General features: G+C 36.3%; 1 protein-coding gene across 2 annotated transcripts in view; it reads right to left on the reverse strand.

Moving 5' to 3' along the window:
- ephb2a (eph receptor B2a) overlaps nucleotides 1-15,555 on the reverse strand; it is an 88,889-nt gene that overhangs the window by 58,699 nt on the left and 14,635 nt on the right. For both annotated transcript variants that reach the window (XR_013197005.1, XM_077214627.1), the window contains exons 2-3: nucleotides 4,467-4,531; nucleotides 3,478-4,162 (exon numbers count right to left, since the gene is read on the reverse strand). Coding sequence is in view for 1 of the 2 variants with exons in the window: in XM_077214627.1 (XP_077070742.1) it covers nucleotides 3,478-4,162; nucleotides 4,467-4,531 (750 nt within the window). In the remaining variant the exon portion in view is untranslated. The remainder of the gene's footprint in view (nucleotides 1-3,477; nucleotides 4,163-4,466; nucleotides 4,532-15,555) is intronic.

The raw sequence follows: 15,555 nt of genomic DNA on the forward strand, positions 1-15,555 counted from the left end.
CCCGCAGGTCTCCCACTTATAATGCAGGAATATCCCGCAAACATTGATTGAGTGTTCAGCTGTGCCGCGTATTCTGTCACTCTGTCTATCAAAATGGGTTGCTCAAGGCAAGTGTCAAACGCGCTGAAGGCGGCGATACTACACTCTCGCTTTTAGGAGTTAGGACATGACGGAATATTCACTTGCATATTCGGGCGAGCATTACATTGTCACTTAAGTTTACCATTTGCTCGTCTTTTTAAGTCTTACCACGCTAAACATTCAAGCAATTTTAAACTATTCAGTACTCGCACGCTCTCTGAGAGATGGTTTTCTCTGCATACTTACATAGAGTATGCTAAAGCCGCCTCACAACAGCCTGTGAGTAACAAAAGTTCTTTTTCACGGATTAGCCTATATCGCGTTTACAGACAAAAACAAGCAAATTGATGTAAAATATTTCGGTCTTGCTGAGTATCCAACACAGTCGGTTATGTCTTGAATAAGCATAAAATGCATGTGACAGTATAATGAAAACAGGATCCGTGCACTAGCTCTTAAAGTGACAGCAGCCATATGTGTCTGTCATTAATATTGTTGTCAAAACAACAAAAGATAGCTTTAATTATAAGGAATCTGGATTTATAGTCGATGTATTTAATTTAGTCAGGACTAAAATACTACCCTATGTTATTTTACATTTAATTACTTTACGTTTCTGTAGTATTTCTGAATACTAGTGCTAGACCTATTCAAAAACTTTTCTCTTTATTGGTAGGCTTAGGGCCTTAGGCTATCTTTATTCTATTGTATTTATTTGTTTAAAATGATTTCAACAATGTAATTACTGTGTTTGGTGCACATTCCAACACTTATTTAATTTAACTCTCATTGTTTTTTAATGACAAAAACTAAATAGTTTTTCAGTTATCACAACTGTTATAACACTGTTTATTCAATAAAGATATTACTGTTACTAAACTCTGCTCAAAAGAAATTTAAATTCCAAATTGATCCATATCGTGATACGTATCGTATCGTGGCTTTAGTATCGTGATGCGTATCGTATCGTGACATTGTTGGTGATACACAGCCCTACTAAAAACGGTAAGCTAACTTGTCTGCGTTTAGTTGCCCTGTCTGTTTTGAGTAGCTATATGAATGAGCATATCAGAATTGGCATAGAGGACATGCACAGAGCGGCCGAAATGATAGTGTCTGTCAGTTATCATAACATTATGACAAAAACAATTTTCTAAATTATGTTGCATATTCCTCAACAGTTGTTGTGCTGATATCACTAGTTGACATAGTACTATTTTCGGAAATCATGGGCTATATTGCGCAGGTGCACGTGATGCAACGCTGTCCGAGCCAACAGACTCGAGTGTCATTTCAGTGCAAAATAATTAGGTTATATATTAAATATTTAATATATTGCAAATAGCCTACACGTTTATTATAATAAATATATGTTTAATTATAATTCATTTAGGCGGACAATAGGGCTGAAACGATTCCTCGAGTTACTCGATTACAAAAATCCCTCGAGGCAAAAACTCTGCCTCGAAGCCTCATTAAATTCCTATGTAAAATTTAATTCACTATACACGGATCTATACTATAGCGCGTGATACATTTTGAATTTATTTTGCGCGATGGCGGAGAGTAAAGATGTCCATAAACGGCAGAGAATGTCTAAAGTTTGGATCATTACATACTTAAAAAGGAAGAAAGGAAGAGAACAAGGTGCAATGGCCCTCATTTATCATTCTTGCGTAGAAACGGGCGTATATGTTGGTGTAAGATTATGCTTACACTCCTCTCACCGCCTGATTTATGAAGCTGTGCGTACCTTTGAAATCCAGGTGTACGCAATACCTGCCCTTGATAAATGCCGTGTCTGAAAACGATCGTCATTAGAATAACACGCCCCTATATATTCAAGTATCCGCTTCCCCCACACCCTCATTTTACGCCATGGACACACGGAAGACGGCAAAGAGGAGACACTTCTCTGGAGATCGAGACCATCACCATCATGAAAAATTATTATTAAATGAAACAACAATATTGTTGATGATAAATTCAAAGTTAATTGTATTTTTTTTTCAAAACGCTATAAATCCATCCATTTTTTGTCTAAAAAACCAACAACAAAAACAACAAGAGAACATGCAACATATAATCAGGGACTCATACTATAAATTAATATAAATTAAATAAGTGCAACTGCATGAAATAAATAAAAGCCAAACAAAATAAATAGTAAAATAAATTAAATAGTAAAAATAAAATAAATATTTCCAATGTCACGTTCCAATATTGTCCACCACATAAAACAAATAATTTAAAAATAACACACAAATACAGTCCTTAAATACAACAATGTTAAAAATACATTCACATCATTTAGTAACACATTTAGGCTAATAGTAAAGTAATAACAATATTCAGGCCTACTATTAGGCTACGTGTTGTAGCCATTAACTAAGTGCATTTAGTTTCATATTTGTTAAAAAAATAATAACGTTATTTTTTACCCATCTATGTTTATTATGAAAAGTGAACATAGGCTAAGATAGGATGCGCAATATATGGGGAGACATGCTCAGACATGATTTTGGCCACTTAATCAAGTTTTGTTTTGTAGAAAGGCTTTCTTTAAAGTGAATTTCGTTTTGTTTAAATTGTATCTTAATTTTAATATTTTTTTCATCAACCAATAAAATAATAAATAATAAGCAAATAGCAGACAATATAATCATGAGTCATGACATGGAGGCGCGGGCGCGGTCCCTTGCATTGCACGTGAACTGGAGCGCATCTCTTTACAAATTAACCGAAACTCAGTATAGGCCTATGGCTCACAGACATGAGAAATATATCTATAAAGAAAGCTTGAAATGTCTTTAAACGAAACAATTATAAACGACAAGAAATAGGCTACTCTCTCTATAGGCGCGTTCACTATGGAGATGGTGATCATCAATTTCATCTTTGCAGACACAACACTAGTTTATTAATAGAAATAAAATACAAATTTATTTTTAAAAATGGCTTTTATCGCGTTTTGGTAAAGAGCTCCTCATATCTTTTAGTTTGTCAGTGCGTTTTGTGGTTTTAGGAATTGTTTTTCTGCGCATTTCCGCACTAACTCAAAACGTGCGTACATGTACACCACCTCCTGACCTGGCGTAGGATTTGAGCGTGCCGTACGCCAACGTCCATATTGATAAATATCAAAGTCACCGTGGTTTTGGGTAGCCAATAGTGTATGCAATAGTGTACACTATTGCATACACTATAAGCCAATAGTGTATGCAATAGTGCATGTATGATTTTTAATTTAGTCTGCCGGCAGCAAAAAATATGTGGCCTTTGATGTGTTTTTCACCTGCGAATCTTCAGCAAGAACCACCAAACAATACTTTTCCTGTAATTTTCTAATTCTGTAAAATACCTAACAAGAAATACTGAATAAGCAGCAAAACTCACCTTTACACACAGTCTCGTTGTCCACAGACTCATACCCAGCCTTGCACACGCAACGCCCGATAGGTACCAGCCACTCCCCATCCCCATTGCAGTACAGTTTAATGGGTACATCCACTTCCTCTCCATTAGGTACACAAGTGCCTCGGGCGGACACTAGAGAGGTGCTCTCCGCCCCTGACAAGGTCTCCTGAAAAATGGCCCCATTCCGAATAATTCGGGGGCATTTGCGATAGAAAACCTTTACAGCGATGAGTGACATGCAGGCTCCGTAATCCTGAAAGGCCAAGTAGAAGCCATTACGGGACACCGGCCCAAAGCTGCGTACTTCCGTGTTGATCTTCATCATACCAACGCCCAGGTCCACCTGGGAGAAACTCTCATCGGCCGCAATAGTGTCCACCTTGACCCAAGGGTTCTCCATCCAGGCGGGATACACCTTGGTGGCTACATCAGAGTCAGATTCGAAGTAATACAGATTAAAAGTCTCCTTGCAAGAGCCAGGGACTTTCGGGATGCTGCTGCAGTCTCGCACGGAGAACTTCATCTCAACGTGGATCCGCTGGGCACCCTGCCGCCGGATGTATTTGGTGCGCACCCAGTTGTTCTGGCTGGCGTCGAAGACATTGCACACTTGGTAGGTGCGGATGGTGTTCATGTTCTCGTCATAGCCACTCACCTCTTCCCACTGGAACCAAAGAACAGATAATAATGTTTGTAAGCAATGTGTGCAGCTAATAGTAAAAGCATGTTTTTCGAGCTATTTGCATATTTATGAAACATTTGATTCTGGTTTCACACCTTTACACATTATAACATCTAAGGTAAAAATGTGCAAACGTGAGACAAACTGCATGGATTGCATTAAAAATAATCTAATTTGGAATTCTTTCAACTTCTATTTCAGTACCACATGAAACATGCTGAATTTGTGCACTGAATTATTCATTTATGCTAGGTCTGATCATCTAAATTATTTCAATGAGACTCACCCCCAATGATGGATATATCGTCCAGCCCAGCTCTGCCGTTGCCGTCGTGGAGTCCATCAACACATCTGAAAATAAATGCATACCAAAAACCTGTAAGTTTTAAATTCTGCCACTAAGAGCCCATTACCGTAGTTTGAGCATTTGTAAGGTCATTGTTCTTCAAGTCTCTTAACAGTAATTATGATGCATAATGGATAGCTTTTCTGAATGTTAAATGAAGGATGACTCACACTGTGAGATGCAGAATAACAGTTGCCCATTTCACAGCAGTAATAGCTCGCTATTTTTGACTCTTATTGTTAATCAAATGTTACAAATGGCTATTACTAGATTGGAAGGTGTCATCCATCACAGATGATAGATCACATCATGTTCTAACATCTGCTTCCCTTCACATCTAGTTCGTAATTGCCCCAGATGACAGAGAGTGCCTTTCTATTCAATATGGCAAGTAGGACAAAATAGTTTAGAAATATGACTCTGATCTGACATTTTCAATTATGTAGCTGGGAACAAGTGGTTTCTGCATGCTGCCAGTATTGGTCAAATAAAACCCTAGGGTTTTTTTGTGCAAAAGATTTGTTGTACTGCTTTGGAGTTGACCAAAAAAGGTAAAATGCAAATGTACAAATTAACAAATGCACTGATATTAAAAGTCTAGAAACCACTAAGCAGACAAAAAAGATGAGTCAATACTAAAATAGCTTATCAAAATAAATTTAAAAATTTAAACTAAAAACTAAAAGTGAATTTAAGGAACCGGTATCTCAACATTATTATGTACAGTTTGAAAAATTGATATTCATTTTGAAATTTAAATGTACATTTTGCCAAACAATGACTTCATCTAAATGTAAAAATTTAAAGCAAACATATTTCTTATATCAACTGAAAAATAATATTAAAAAACCGCCACTTCTTGACAAGTAGTAAACCACCCCTCCCTGCATATATAAGGGATAAATCCAAGTATGGGGAGGAAACACTCTGATTTACAATTGAAACAGGAATTTGGGGCTGGACATCACTAGTGTTTTACCTTTTCTTTTATGTGGCGAAATGGAGGCTTTAGTTAAAGTTAGAGTCATGATTTGCTTCTTGTTGGAGCTGGAGGTAGGTGGTATTGGGGGGGCTGGACACTCATTTCTGAGGGCTTTTTATTAGACAAAAATCTATGCAAGATGAGTCATCGATAAGTCTGTATATCTGCCAAAAAAAATTTTTTTCAGCATTAAGGAGCACACTTGCATACAGACAACTTCAAAGCTAAGAACTAAGTCGAAAAACCACCACCGAATTTTGATTTCATAGGGACTTCATGTGAAGCCAATTGTGTGAAATAATCAGAATGGAGACAGGAACGTTTTTTCCCAAAAAAATATTTAGAGAAATTAGGAGTACAACCATCTGTCCAAGGCTGTAGTATGTATAGCTGTTCATTTTTTTTTTTATAAAAGAAATGTGATTGAGCATTTTTCATGTCTTGAGGGAGGATCACATATGGGGTCCCACCAGGTAATATGGGCCCCAGTCAGGGCAACATTAACACATCCAGTGTGACACACAGACTCCCAGTGGCATTTTTGAATCAGGATTTGGCAAGTGGCAAGAGGACTTCCTGAGATCGAAGCCAGGAGCCCCGTGACACACAATCCTGGGATCCCTGTTGAACACTAGCTCGATACAGCCTCAGCCATTAAGTGTCTCATTTATATTTCAGCAGCTTCTGCAGCTCAGGGGCAACCAAGGATATTTCTCCCAGGAACAGCACCATCGATGTGTGTTTAGGTCTGTGAATGTGAGAATATGATGAGGTTGGGAGGAAAATGCAAAAGGAAACAAACAATCCTCTTAGACTTCATAAGCTCATGGGTCAAAAAAAAAAAAGCACAAAACATGATTATTGATACAGTGTTATCCATTCAATAAGATATTCCTGCAAGAAAATCATGAGAACCAGTAAATTACAACTGTCTGTGCACTGAAAGAAAAAGTTGAAGCATTTCCCAGAACTTGGTGCACTGTTTAATCAAACCCCCACTCCATCTGTCCAGGCATTCATGCAATCTCTCTCTATATATTTTAATGAAAAGTAGGGCAGCGGGAGCCCAAGTCCAGTACATATAATCCTTACAGGCTGCGCTACATTCTGTTTGCCACACTGGATTAATCCCACGGGAAACATGGCGAGTCTTCACTGGATTTTAGGTCAGCGTGCCAAGGCACAACTTTCAGTCCCACATTTTTTATTTATTCATTATATCACCCAGTTTGCACATGCTGAGCCATGCCAATGCGTCGAACAGAAGCACGCACCCCACATCCACAAAAGCTCAATCTCACACAAAATCACTCTCTTCGTGACCTTATGCTATTCATACTAAAGATAAAAAAAATCTTCAAATGGAGTTGAATACACCTCAAAATACCCATAAATAAATGGCACAACATCATAGCAAGCAGAGAGGATTAAGTAATGTGGATTAAACGCAACAACATGATTAACATAGTATCCTCCCTCTTGACGTTACGAGCGAGCCACAATATCAACAGTGAAATTTTAAGTGGAGAAACTGGTACGGTAACACTGTTAGATGAAGTGATGTTTACTGAGCCTGCTCAGAGGCTGAGAAGATGTATACTTGAAATATCATTTTGCTCTTGTGATGGTGCTCTTGAGAATCTATGAGCTAGACTTAATGTTTTTTATGGCTGCAATGTTCTTTTGCATTTCCACACTATGGGATGTATGAGACTGCATAAAAGACCCACTTCTGGAACTCATTGAAATATAGGACTCCAGATTGCGACTAAAGCAGACAATAATTGTGACAATAATTTAAAAACTATAAGAAGGCTTTGTTTGTGTCTATATGCGGGATGCATGAAGCACCAGTCATAAAGTCACAATTCCAAGCAACTTTCTGTTGGTCAGTGTGGTAAATTCGCATGACAAAAGTGATGCAGAGTCTGCATGGGTATATCTTTCCCCCTCTTAGGAAATTCCAAATTCCACAGATTCCTATTAACCCTCTGGGGTCGGCGGTATTGCCGGCGATACCAGCTCACTTTTTTCCTTATCAATGCAAAAGAGACTCAAATTACTCTGTTGATTTTGATCTTACATATAAGTGCTGTACATCATTACATCCTGTTAAGTGTCTATTTTTTTTGTGGGTACTCACAATAAAAACAAAGTGTTGTGCTTTTCGTCAAATAAAGAAAAATAAACATGATGGGCGTTTTACCTTCTCTCGTCAGTGAGGTCCATTCTGAAACGCATCTGAAAAATGAACTGTAACTCTGTCAATACTTGTCACAGAGATACGAGAGATTTCTCTTTATGTAGCTGAAATTCTCTTCTTTTAAATTAAGTAATAAAAATAAAATATAAAAAAAATATTAAAAAAAACAAATATTCTCAGTTTATGTAATCTGTATGAAAAGAGAGAGATGTCAGTATTTTTCTTTCCAGCTCATTATACCTCATTACGCGTTAATGTGCCACGCCCACGGAGAGCGCGCGGTATTCAAACGCAAATGTGAACACAGCGTATCACTAACCTGTGAGGAATAATACTATCTAATAACCCTGGAAAATGTACCAGAAGTGCTGGTAGTTTTAATTTCGAGAAGCAACGGATCCAGCTAATGTAGTAAGTCATTTATTCTTAAGTGCTTTGTTCTAATCACGATATTGAATAGTGTCTATAAACCGCAAAAAGACTGTCTAAATATGAATTGCGTGTCTGTGTGTAGGCTAAATGATGAATGAACGGCACAGGCCTGCGCGCTTTGTTTACTACAGTTATACAGCGCGTGTCTGTGCCGTTCATTCACTCTCGCATCTACATTAGTAAACATGTAATTAAAATTAAAATATGAACACATCCAAACTATATTGCTATAGCCTACTAAGATGAGTAAAAATAGACTGAAATATGTTGAAATAAAATGTCTGTATAAGCAACAAAGAGCAAATTAACATGTATATGCTAATATATCATACACAATATGTTACAGACTAAATATGAATGTTTAGACAAGATTTTGTGATTAGTTTTGGATAGATTATAAAGTTTTGACTGTAAAAAAAGACTACCGTCACATTATAAATAGGTAAGCTTTTGTTCACCAATTTCTGCTCATGTCAAATATACTATATGATGTTTTGTCAAAAATAAAGTAGGTATATTGAATTATCAACTAAGATGTTATTATAGTGTTTGTTCCAATATTCAAAATAATGAATCCTTACCTTTTTTAATACGTATGATAAAATGTATACTTTTTACAAAGAAAGAATACACTTGAAATATTGTTAAAATTGTAATTGTTGTTGTAATTGTAACCTATTTGTAATTGGTTACAATTTCTAATTGTAAAATATGTATATATAGATAATTTATTTTGTCCTTTGGGACCCTGTGACACTCCTGTGTGAAAGGGCTAATTAATATGCAGCTCATTATGTATGTGGCACATTATCCGGCCTTTGTCTTCTCAGATGTGAACACGCCTCCACGCATATTGCCTTTGCAAACAAAAGGTGTCTTATAAAATTTAAATCAATGTATTGTTTTGTGCAAATGATTAGGCAGGATGATTTTCAGATCATTTTGAAGCAAAAACTCTAGGCAACAATGCCTATAAAGTCTTGTAGACACATATTTAGTATGTGTTTTGTGGCCTTATTTCAGACACTTTAAGTTTTAGTTTTTTCAATAACCATGCTTAAACAATATTATCTCAAAAATACAAACATGTACATACATGTTGCTCACATATTACGGTAGGCCCGTTTGTGCTATATAGAGTGAATTTACACCTTTGCCATTAACATGTTTATAAATAACTGAAAAAAGCACAAAATGTCAGAGCATGTCAGAACACCTCCAGGACCCAGAAAACTCCTCAGACCCCTGAGGGTTAAAGTTACTGTATTTTTGCCTGTGAAAATACGCAGAACAATGGTAAATGAGACAGCACATTTAACAGTTTAAATCAGACTCACAAAGGCAGTGAATCGAACTGTTCTCTTACTGAATCAAGAACCATATATTTACAAAAATATTATTGGCTATTGTTTGCAATATGAGGTCCAATTGTAAGGATGGACCAACAATAATTTACTTATTTTAAAGACAAACATAAATCAACACACACAATTTATTTCATTTCTTTTTCCCCGAATATGGCTGAAATATTCTGCCAAACTTATTTTTTTTCTGTCTTTTTTTTTGTCCAGAATCATGATAGATATACATTCTCATATCATGATGATTTTATTGTCCTGATCTCCAACGTTAGTTTTGTCTGTTTTATCCAGATGGAAGCACAAATATTGCCCTTGAAGCGTACTGAAAAATTAATGTAGAGTTAATTAAATCAAGCTTTGATCATGCACGATATGCAAAAACAACCCCTCAAAAACTATACAGATCCCTAAAGTATTACATTCCATTATATCAAATATCGCCAACACACGCACACATGAGCCCTTGCAATACTGACATTACTGCTTGTTATGTTACTGACAATGGGATCCATAAGTCTGAGATCACTTTAAGATCCATAAGTCTGAGTCTCAAAATCCGAAATATCGGGGGGAGCTTGAGCTTCCATGTCCGACAATGAGCTGCTATGACACAATGTGAATGTGTGAACTAGTGTGAGGATACGCTCAGAAATCTGCATCCAGAAAGAGGACGAAGTGCATTGATCCTCTGTACTCCAGATCTGTCAGTCAACCTGTGGGTGGGATGCTAAAACATTCACTAGACCACGGGGACTGCCGCAGTGTGTCTGACTGTGTAAATTCACAATTCATCTTCAAAAGAACAATAGCACCAGTCTGCACCCAATGACAAGTCTGACATATAGAAGGAAGGAAATGGTTTTGTAATTTCACAGTATACTTAAAGGGATAGATCACCCAAAAAAAATTTGTGTTAAAATGTTCTTATTCTTTATATATATATATATATATATATATATATATGACTATGAGGGCACATTAAATAAATATACAGTGCCTATAGCATAAGTGAACACACCCATGCTAAAGTTGACTAAAAAGAGGAATAAAAAAAATCATCTTTTGGAAATTGATCTCAATGCCTTAATTTAAAAAATGAGGAAAAATCCAACCTTTAAGGACAATTTTCTTTGTAAATGAATAATGTATTGTAAATAAATGTTCTTCCTTAAAATACAGGTTGCGTAAGTCAGGACACCCCTATGTTTAATTCCCTTAGAGTCAGGTAGATTTTAATTTTGAAAGGCCAGTTATTTCATGGATCCAGGATAATATGTATCCTGATAAAGTTCCCTTTATGGAAGTAAAATAATGTCAAATGTTTTTGAAATAAAAAGCCTGTTGAATTGCACTACTTGGAAAAAAATAGGCATTGCATTAACCATGCCTGCATTTTAATGCATTGTATTTTTAGGGTTTGCATTTTTATGGGCTGAAATTCAACATGGTTGAATATTTAAGCTGTGAATATTTCAATTAAAAACATTTCAAACACATTTTCATTATTAAAAATTCAATAATCCATATTCACCCTTCATACTTCCAAAATATTCTAACTGTTTAAAAATACAACCTATAATATTCAACAGGCAATTTTCAGTCCATTTTATTTCGCTTTGCAAATTCGCTTCTACAAATTCAGTTTTTCAAATTCGACAGTAAATTCAACATTGACGTCCAGGAACTGCAGGAAAAGCAGTAGATTGCCGAGCATACTCTCCATCTGATGTCAGTCGACCTCACCAGCAGGGGGTACAAGCACTTGTTGTTGACGAAGACCAGCAAAATTAGAGCAAGTCATTCATTCATAAAACTCATTTACAGCAATGTAAGTTTATTTGTGATTATTATGACGGCTGTTTTTGTTAAATTCGGTGCCTTCACGGTTACTTTTCCTGTGCAGCCTACATGCATATTTCTCTACCGTGAACGAGATGATAATGTTATTCCCTGTTGCGGATATACAGATCCAATGTTACATTTTTGAGGTTGACATATATTTCTCTTAGTTGTTTAGTTGCCTTAACTTTATATTGTGGCGATGTGCTGCATGCAGGCTATTAGGGTTTCCCTCAATACTTCAGGATTCCCCTGCTGGACCTGTACAACGCTTAACGTAGCTTAATGGACTAGTGATGTAAAAGTCCAAACTCACAGGCAAGCAGATGGACTCAGAATAAAGCGCACAGCTGAGCGTTTCCCAGTGATAGACTGGCATAAAGATGGCTTGATGTTGGACATTCGCACATTTAGGGACCGTCTCTAAAGTTACATACGACTTTGGTATACACGTTTCTAACTTCAATAGCATTTGAATAGAACGACTTACAGTCAGAAAACCAACTGTAAAGTGTTCATGTAGTGTCAGGCATAATGTGCACCCTTTGGATTTTTGATATTTATTCAAATAAATGTAAGTTTGCTATTGAAGTTAGAAACGTACATGCCAATGTTGTATGCAACTTTTAGAGACGGTCCCTAAATGTGCGAATGTCCAATGTCAAGCAAATTTTACATTTAGTCATTTAGCAGACGGTTTTATCCAAAGCGATTTACAGTTAAACTAACAATAGGAGGACAACAATATGCTAGTGCTATGATCCCAGTTCAAGCTTATGCAATACACGTAGGCATTTTAGGACTTTGCGCGTAAAGTTTACAATCTGAGTCCATCTTCTTGCCTGTAGCCTATATAGTAGCCTACAGCCTACATCCCCAATAAGGTGCAAGATTGGTCTTTCATATCACTGTATGTGTTAAGCGTTTTGTCCCAATGGAAAGGGAATCCTTGAGTATAAGGTATTGAGGGAAACCGATTATAATCCTGTTCATGGTAGAGAAAGCTGATGACATGTAGAATACACAGGGAAAGTAACAATGAAGTTATTGAATGAAACATAAACACAGCTTTTGTGCGTTTATCATCTTTTCCGCGTATACTGTCAGAGATAATCATTTCCATTTTATGAATGAATGTCTTCGTCAACAACAAGCGCTTTTGCACCATCTGATGGTGAGGTCGACTAACAGCAGATGGAGAGTATGCTCGGCAATCTAATGCTTTTCCTGCAGTTCCTGGACGTAAATGTTGAATTTATTGTCGAATTTGAACCACTGAATTTGTGGAAGCGAATTTGCAAAGCGAAATAAAATGGACTGAAAATTGTCTGTTGAATATTATGGGTTGTATTTTTAAACAGTTTGAATATTTTGGAAATGAAATATGAAGGGTGAATATGGATTTTTGAATTTTTAATAATGAAAATGTGTTTGAAATGTTTTTAATTGAAATATTCACAGCTTAAATATTCAACCATGTTGAATTTCAGCCCATTAAAAATGCAAGCCCTAAAAATGCAATGCATTAAAATGCAAGCATGGTTAATGCAATGCCTATTTTTTTTCAAGTAGTGCAATTCAACAGGCTTTTTATTTCAAAAACATTTGACATTATTTTTCTTCCATATCCCTTGGCCTTTGGAATTAAAAAAGCCCCTAATCATCACACACCCTTCACCATACCTAGGAATTGGCATGGGGCACTTTCCATAAGATCATCTCTCAATGCAAATCATACCAGCTATTAGCCTAACTGAAATAACACCAAGCCAATCTCTAGGTATGGTGAAGGGAATGTGATGATGTGGGTCTATTTTAATTCCAAAGGCCAAGGGAACTTTATCAGGATGCATATTATCCTGGATCCATGAAATAACTGGCCTTTAAAAATAAAAATCTACCTGCCTCTATGATATCATAGGGGTGTCCTGACTTATGCACCCTGTATTTTAAGGAAGAACATTTATTTACGATACATTATTCATCTACGAAGGAAATTGGTGTCCTTAAAGGTTGGATTTTTCCTTATTTTTTTTTAATTAATGCATTAAGATCAATTTTCAATTTCAAGATGATTTTTTATTCCTCTTTTTAGTCAACTTTAGCATGGGTGTGTTCACTTATACTATCCACTGTATAATGACATGCACAGATAAATCGTTTATAATACTGCAATATTCCATATAAAAATAGAATAGTCCATTTTTATATCATGGTGACTGAAGAAATCAAGCAAGCATTTTACTCCTAAATCCATTGTTGGATACACAATTGGGATTTGCTGACCTACAAAAGCTATTGATGAAAGATGTCTGTGGCAGCGGCAGTAAAGCATGCGCTGTGATCCAACAAGAGATTTGTCTCACTCTGTTATGTCAGGATTTCGAGCAGACATCAGGGGAACATTTTGCCCATAAACCCCTCCTCATATCTCAGCTGTGTGACTGTCTAACATTTGCAGACAGGAGCCAAATGTGATGGCGCTGAATGAGCAGTGGGTCAGTGGAGCAGCCTGCTCACAGTTTACAGACCCCACACTAATCCCCTGCTTTCCCAATTTACAACTCTCATCTCCATGGCGATGTGGGCCAAGAGCCGAAAAGCACCCTGAAGCAGACCATACTCTGAGTCTGAACACTCGCATTTGGAGGCCAAAATTAACCACACATGCCAATGATGAGAAAATTTAAATGCCATGGAGGTGTACATTTTGCACTATTGCTACTTAGAAAAATAGATTTTTATCCCGACAATGATGACATTATTTGCAGAGGTTGTTGTGTTATCCAAGTATTTAATTTTGGATACTTATTAATGCGTTGTACATTACACATATTTGATCAGAAGATTTCTGTAGAACTACATTTCTCTAGATGAACATGATTGTCACTGAATAAAGAGATTAGAGATCATGATAGATTTAGTTTTAGTAGACGGTCGGTTTGCGAGGATTAGATTATCATTCTTACAATCCTGCACATGTAATTTTGCAGTGTTCAATAAAGTTACAGACTAACTGCCCAGTTTAATTTACAGGGCAAACCCAATTTTTTTAAATACATTTGGAGCTTTCGAAGTGTTAACTTTGTCCCTGTTTGCACACTACCGAACATTAAATGTTTTGTTACATTTTTTAATGTTTTTAAAAAAGAAGTCTTTTATGCTCACCAAGGCTGCATTTATGTAATTAAAAGTGAAAACTATAAAAAATATTATTGCTAAAACGTTACTAATTCCTGTGATGGCATAGCTAACAATCCTGTCACACAATCCTTCAGAAATCATTCTAATGTTCTGATTTGGTGCTCAAGAAACATTTCTTATTATTATTATTATTATTATTATTATTATATGACATAACATCATTAACAAGCATGCAACATTTTATGGAGATCGGACAATAGGTGGCGCTATAACTGTTAAAAAGCTTTAAAACCATATATTTCCTATGGTAAATTGCCTGTATTGGCTGTAAATGGTCTTTTCCATCTATTATGTCAGTGGTTAAATTAATGCTAAATAAAACTTAATGTCTTTTGATGCTTTTGTGCTTTAACGGCCTTAAAGGCCTTAACTGCTTGAACAACGCTAAATGCTGCTTGCAGCTTTAATTATTATTATTATCATTAATGTTAAAAGTAGTGATCGACCGATGTATCGGTTTACCGATATTTTTCCCGATATTTAAGCATTTTCCCATAATCGGGAATCGGTTTTGTAATATCGGATTTTCCGATAAACGGCGCCATCTTGTGGCCGTTTTGAGAATTCCGCCATTGCAGCCCGCGTCTGAGGAGATCAGTCAATAACAACTCTGTGCACAGGTAAAGTATATGTTCTACTTGCTTTGCTTTAATTATTCAACTTTATTTAACATAACAGACATGCATGCAGAAATGAGATTTGAGACATAAATGCCTGATTTAGTTTATTTATGCAGCTTGGTTCTAAAAAATTGAGACGAACTCATTGAGCCACGTAGCCTAATCCGTCATGTCCTTCCCCAATAAAGACGTAACTTTACATGAATTAAATAAAACAGACATGAATGAGTGCATGTTGAAAATAAAAGCGCTGAATTTAATTCTCTATCTGTTGTATTTGCTCACCATTAGTCTCGAAAAAAAAGTTCGTTCATATTGCTGAGCACTCACTGGGTTGATGATCAGGAATGCTCAAGCACGGCCACTGAATGAAACTTTTGACAAGATT

This window comes from Siphateles boraxobius, unplaced genomic scaffold (genome assembly GCF_051911475.1).
Source record: "Siphateles boraxobius isolate OS27281-9 unplaced genomic scaffold, OSU_SipBor_1 68, whole genome shotgun sequence".
Classification (NCBI taxonomy): Eukaryota; Metazoa; Chordata; class Actinopteri; order Cypriniformes; family Leuciscidae; genus Siphateles; species Siphateles boraxobius.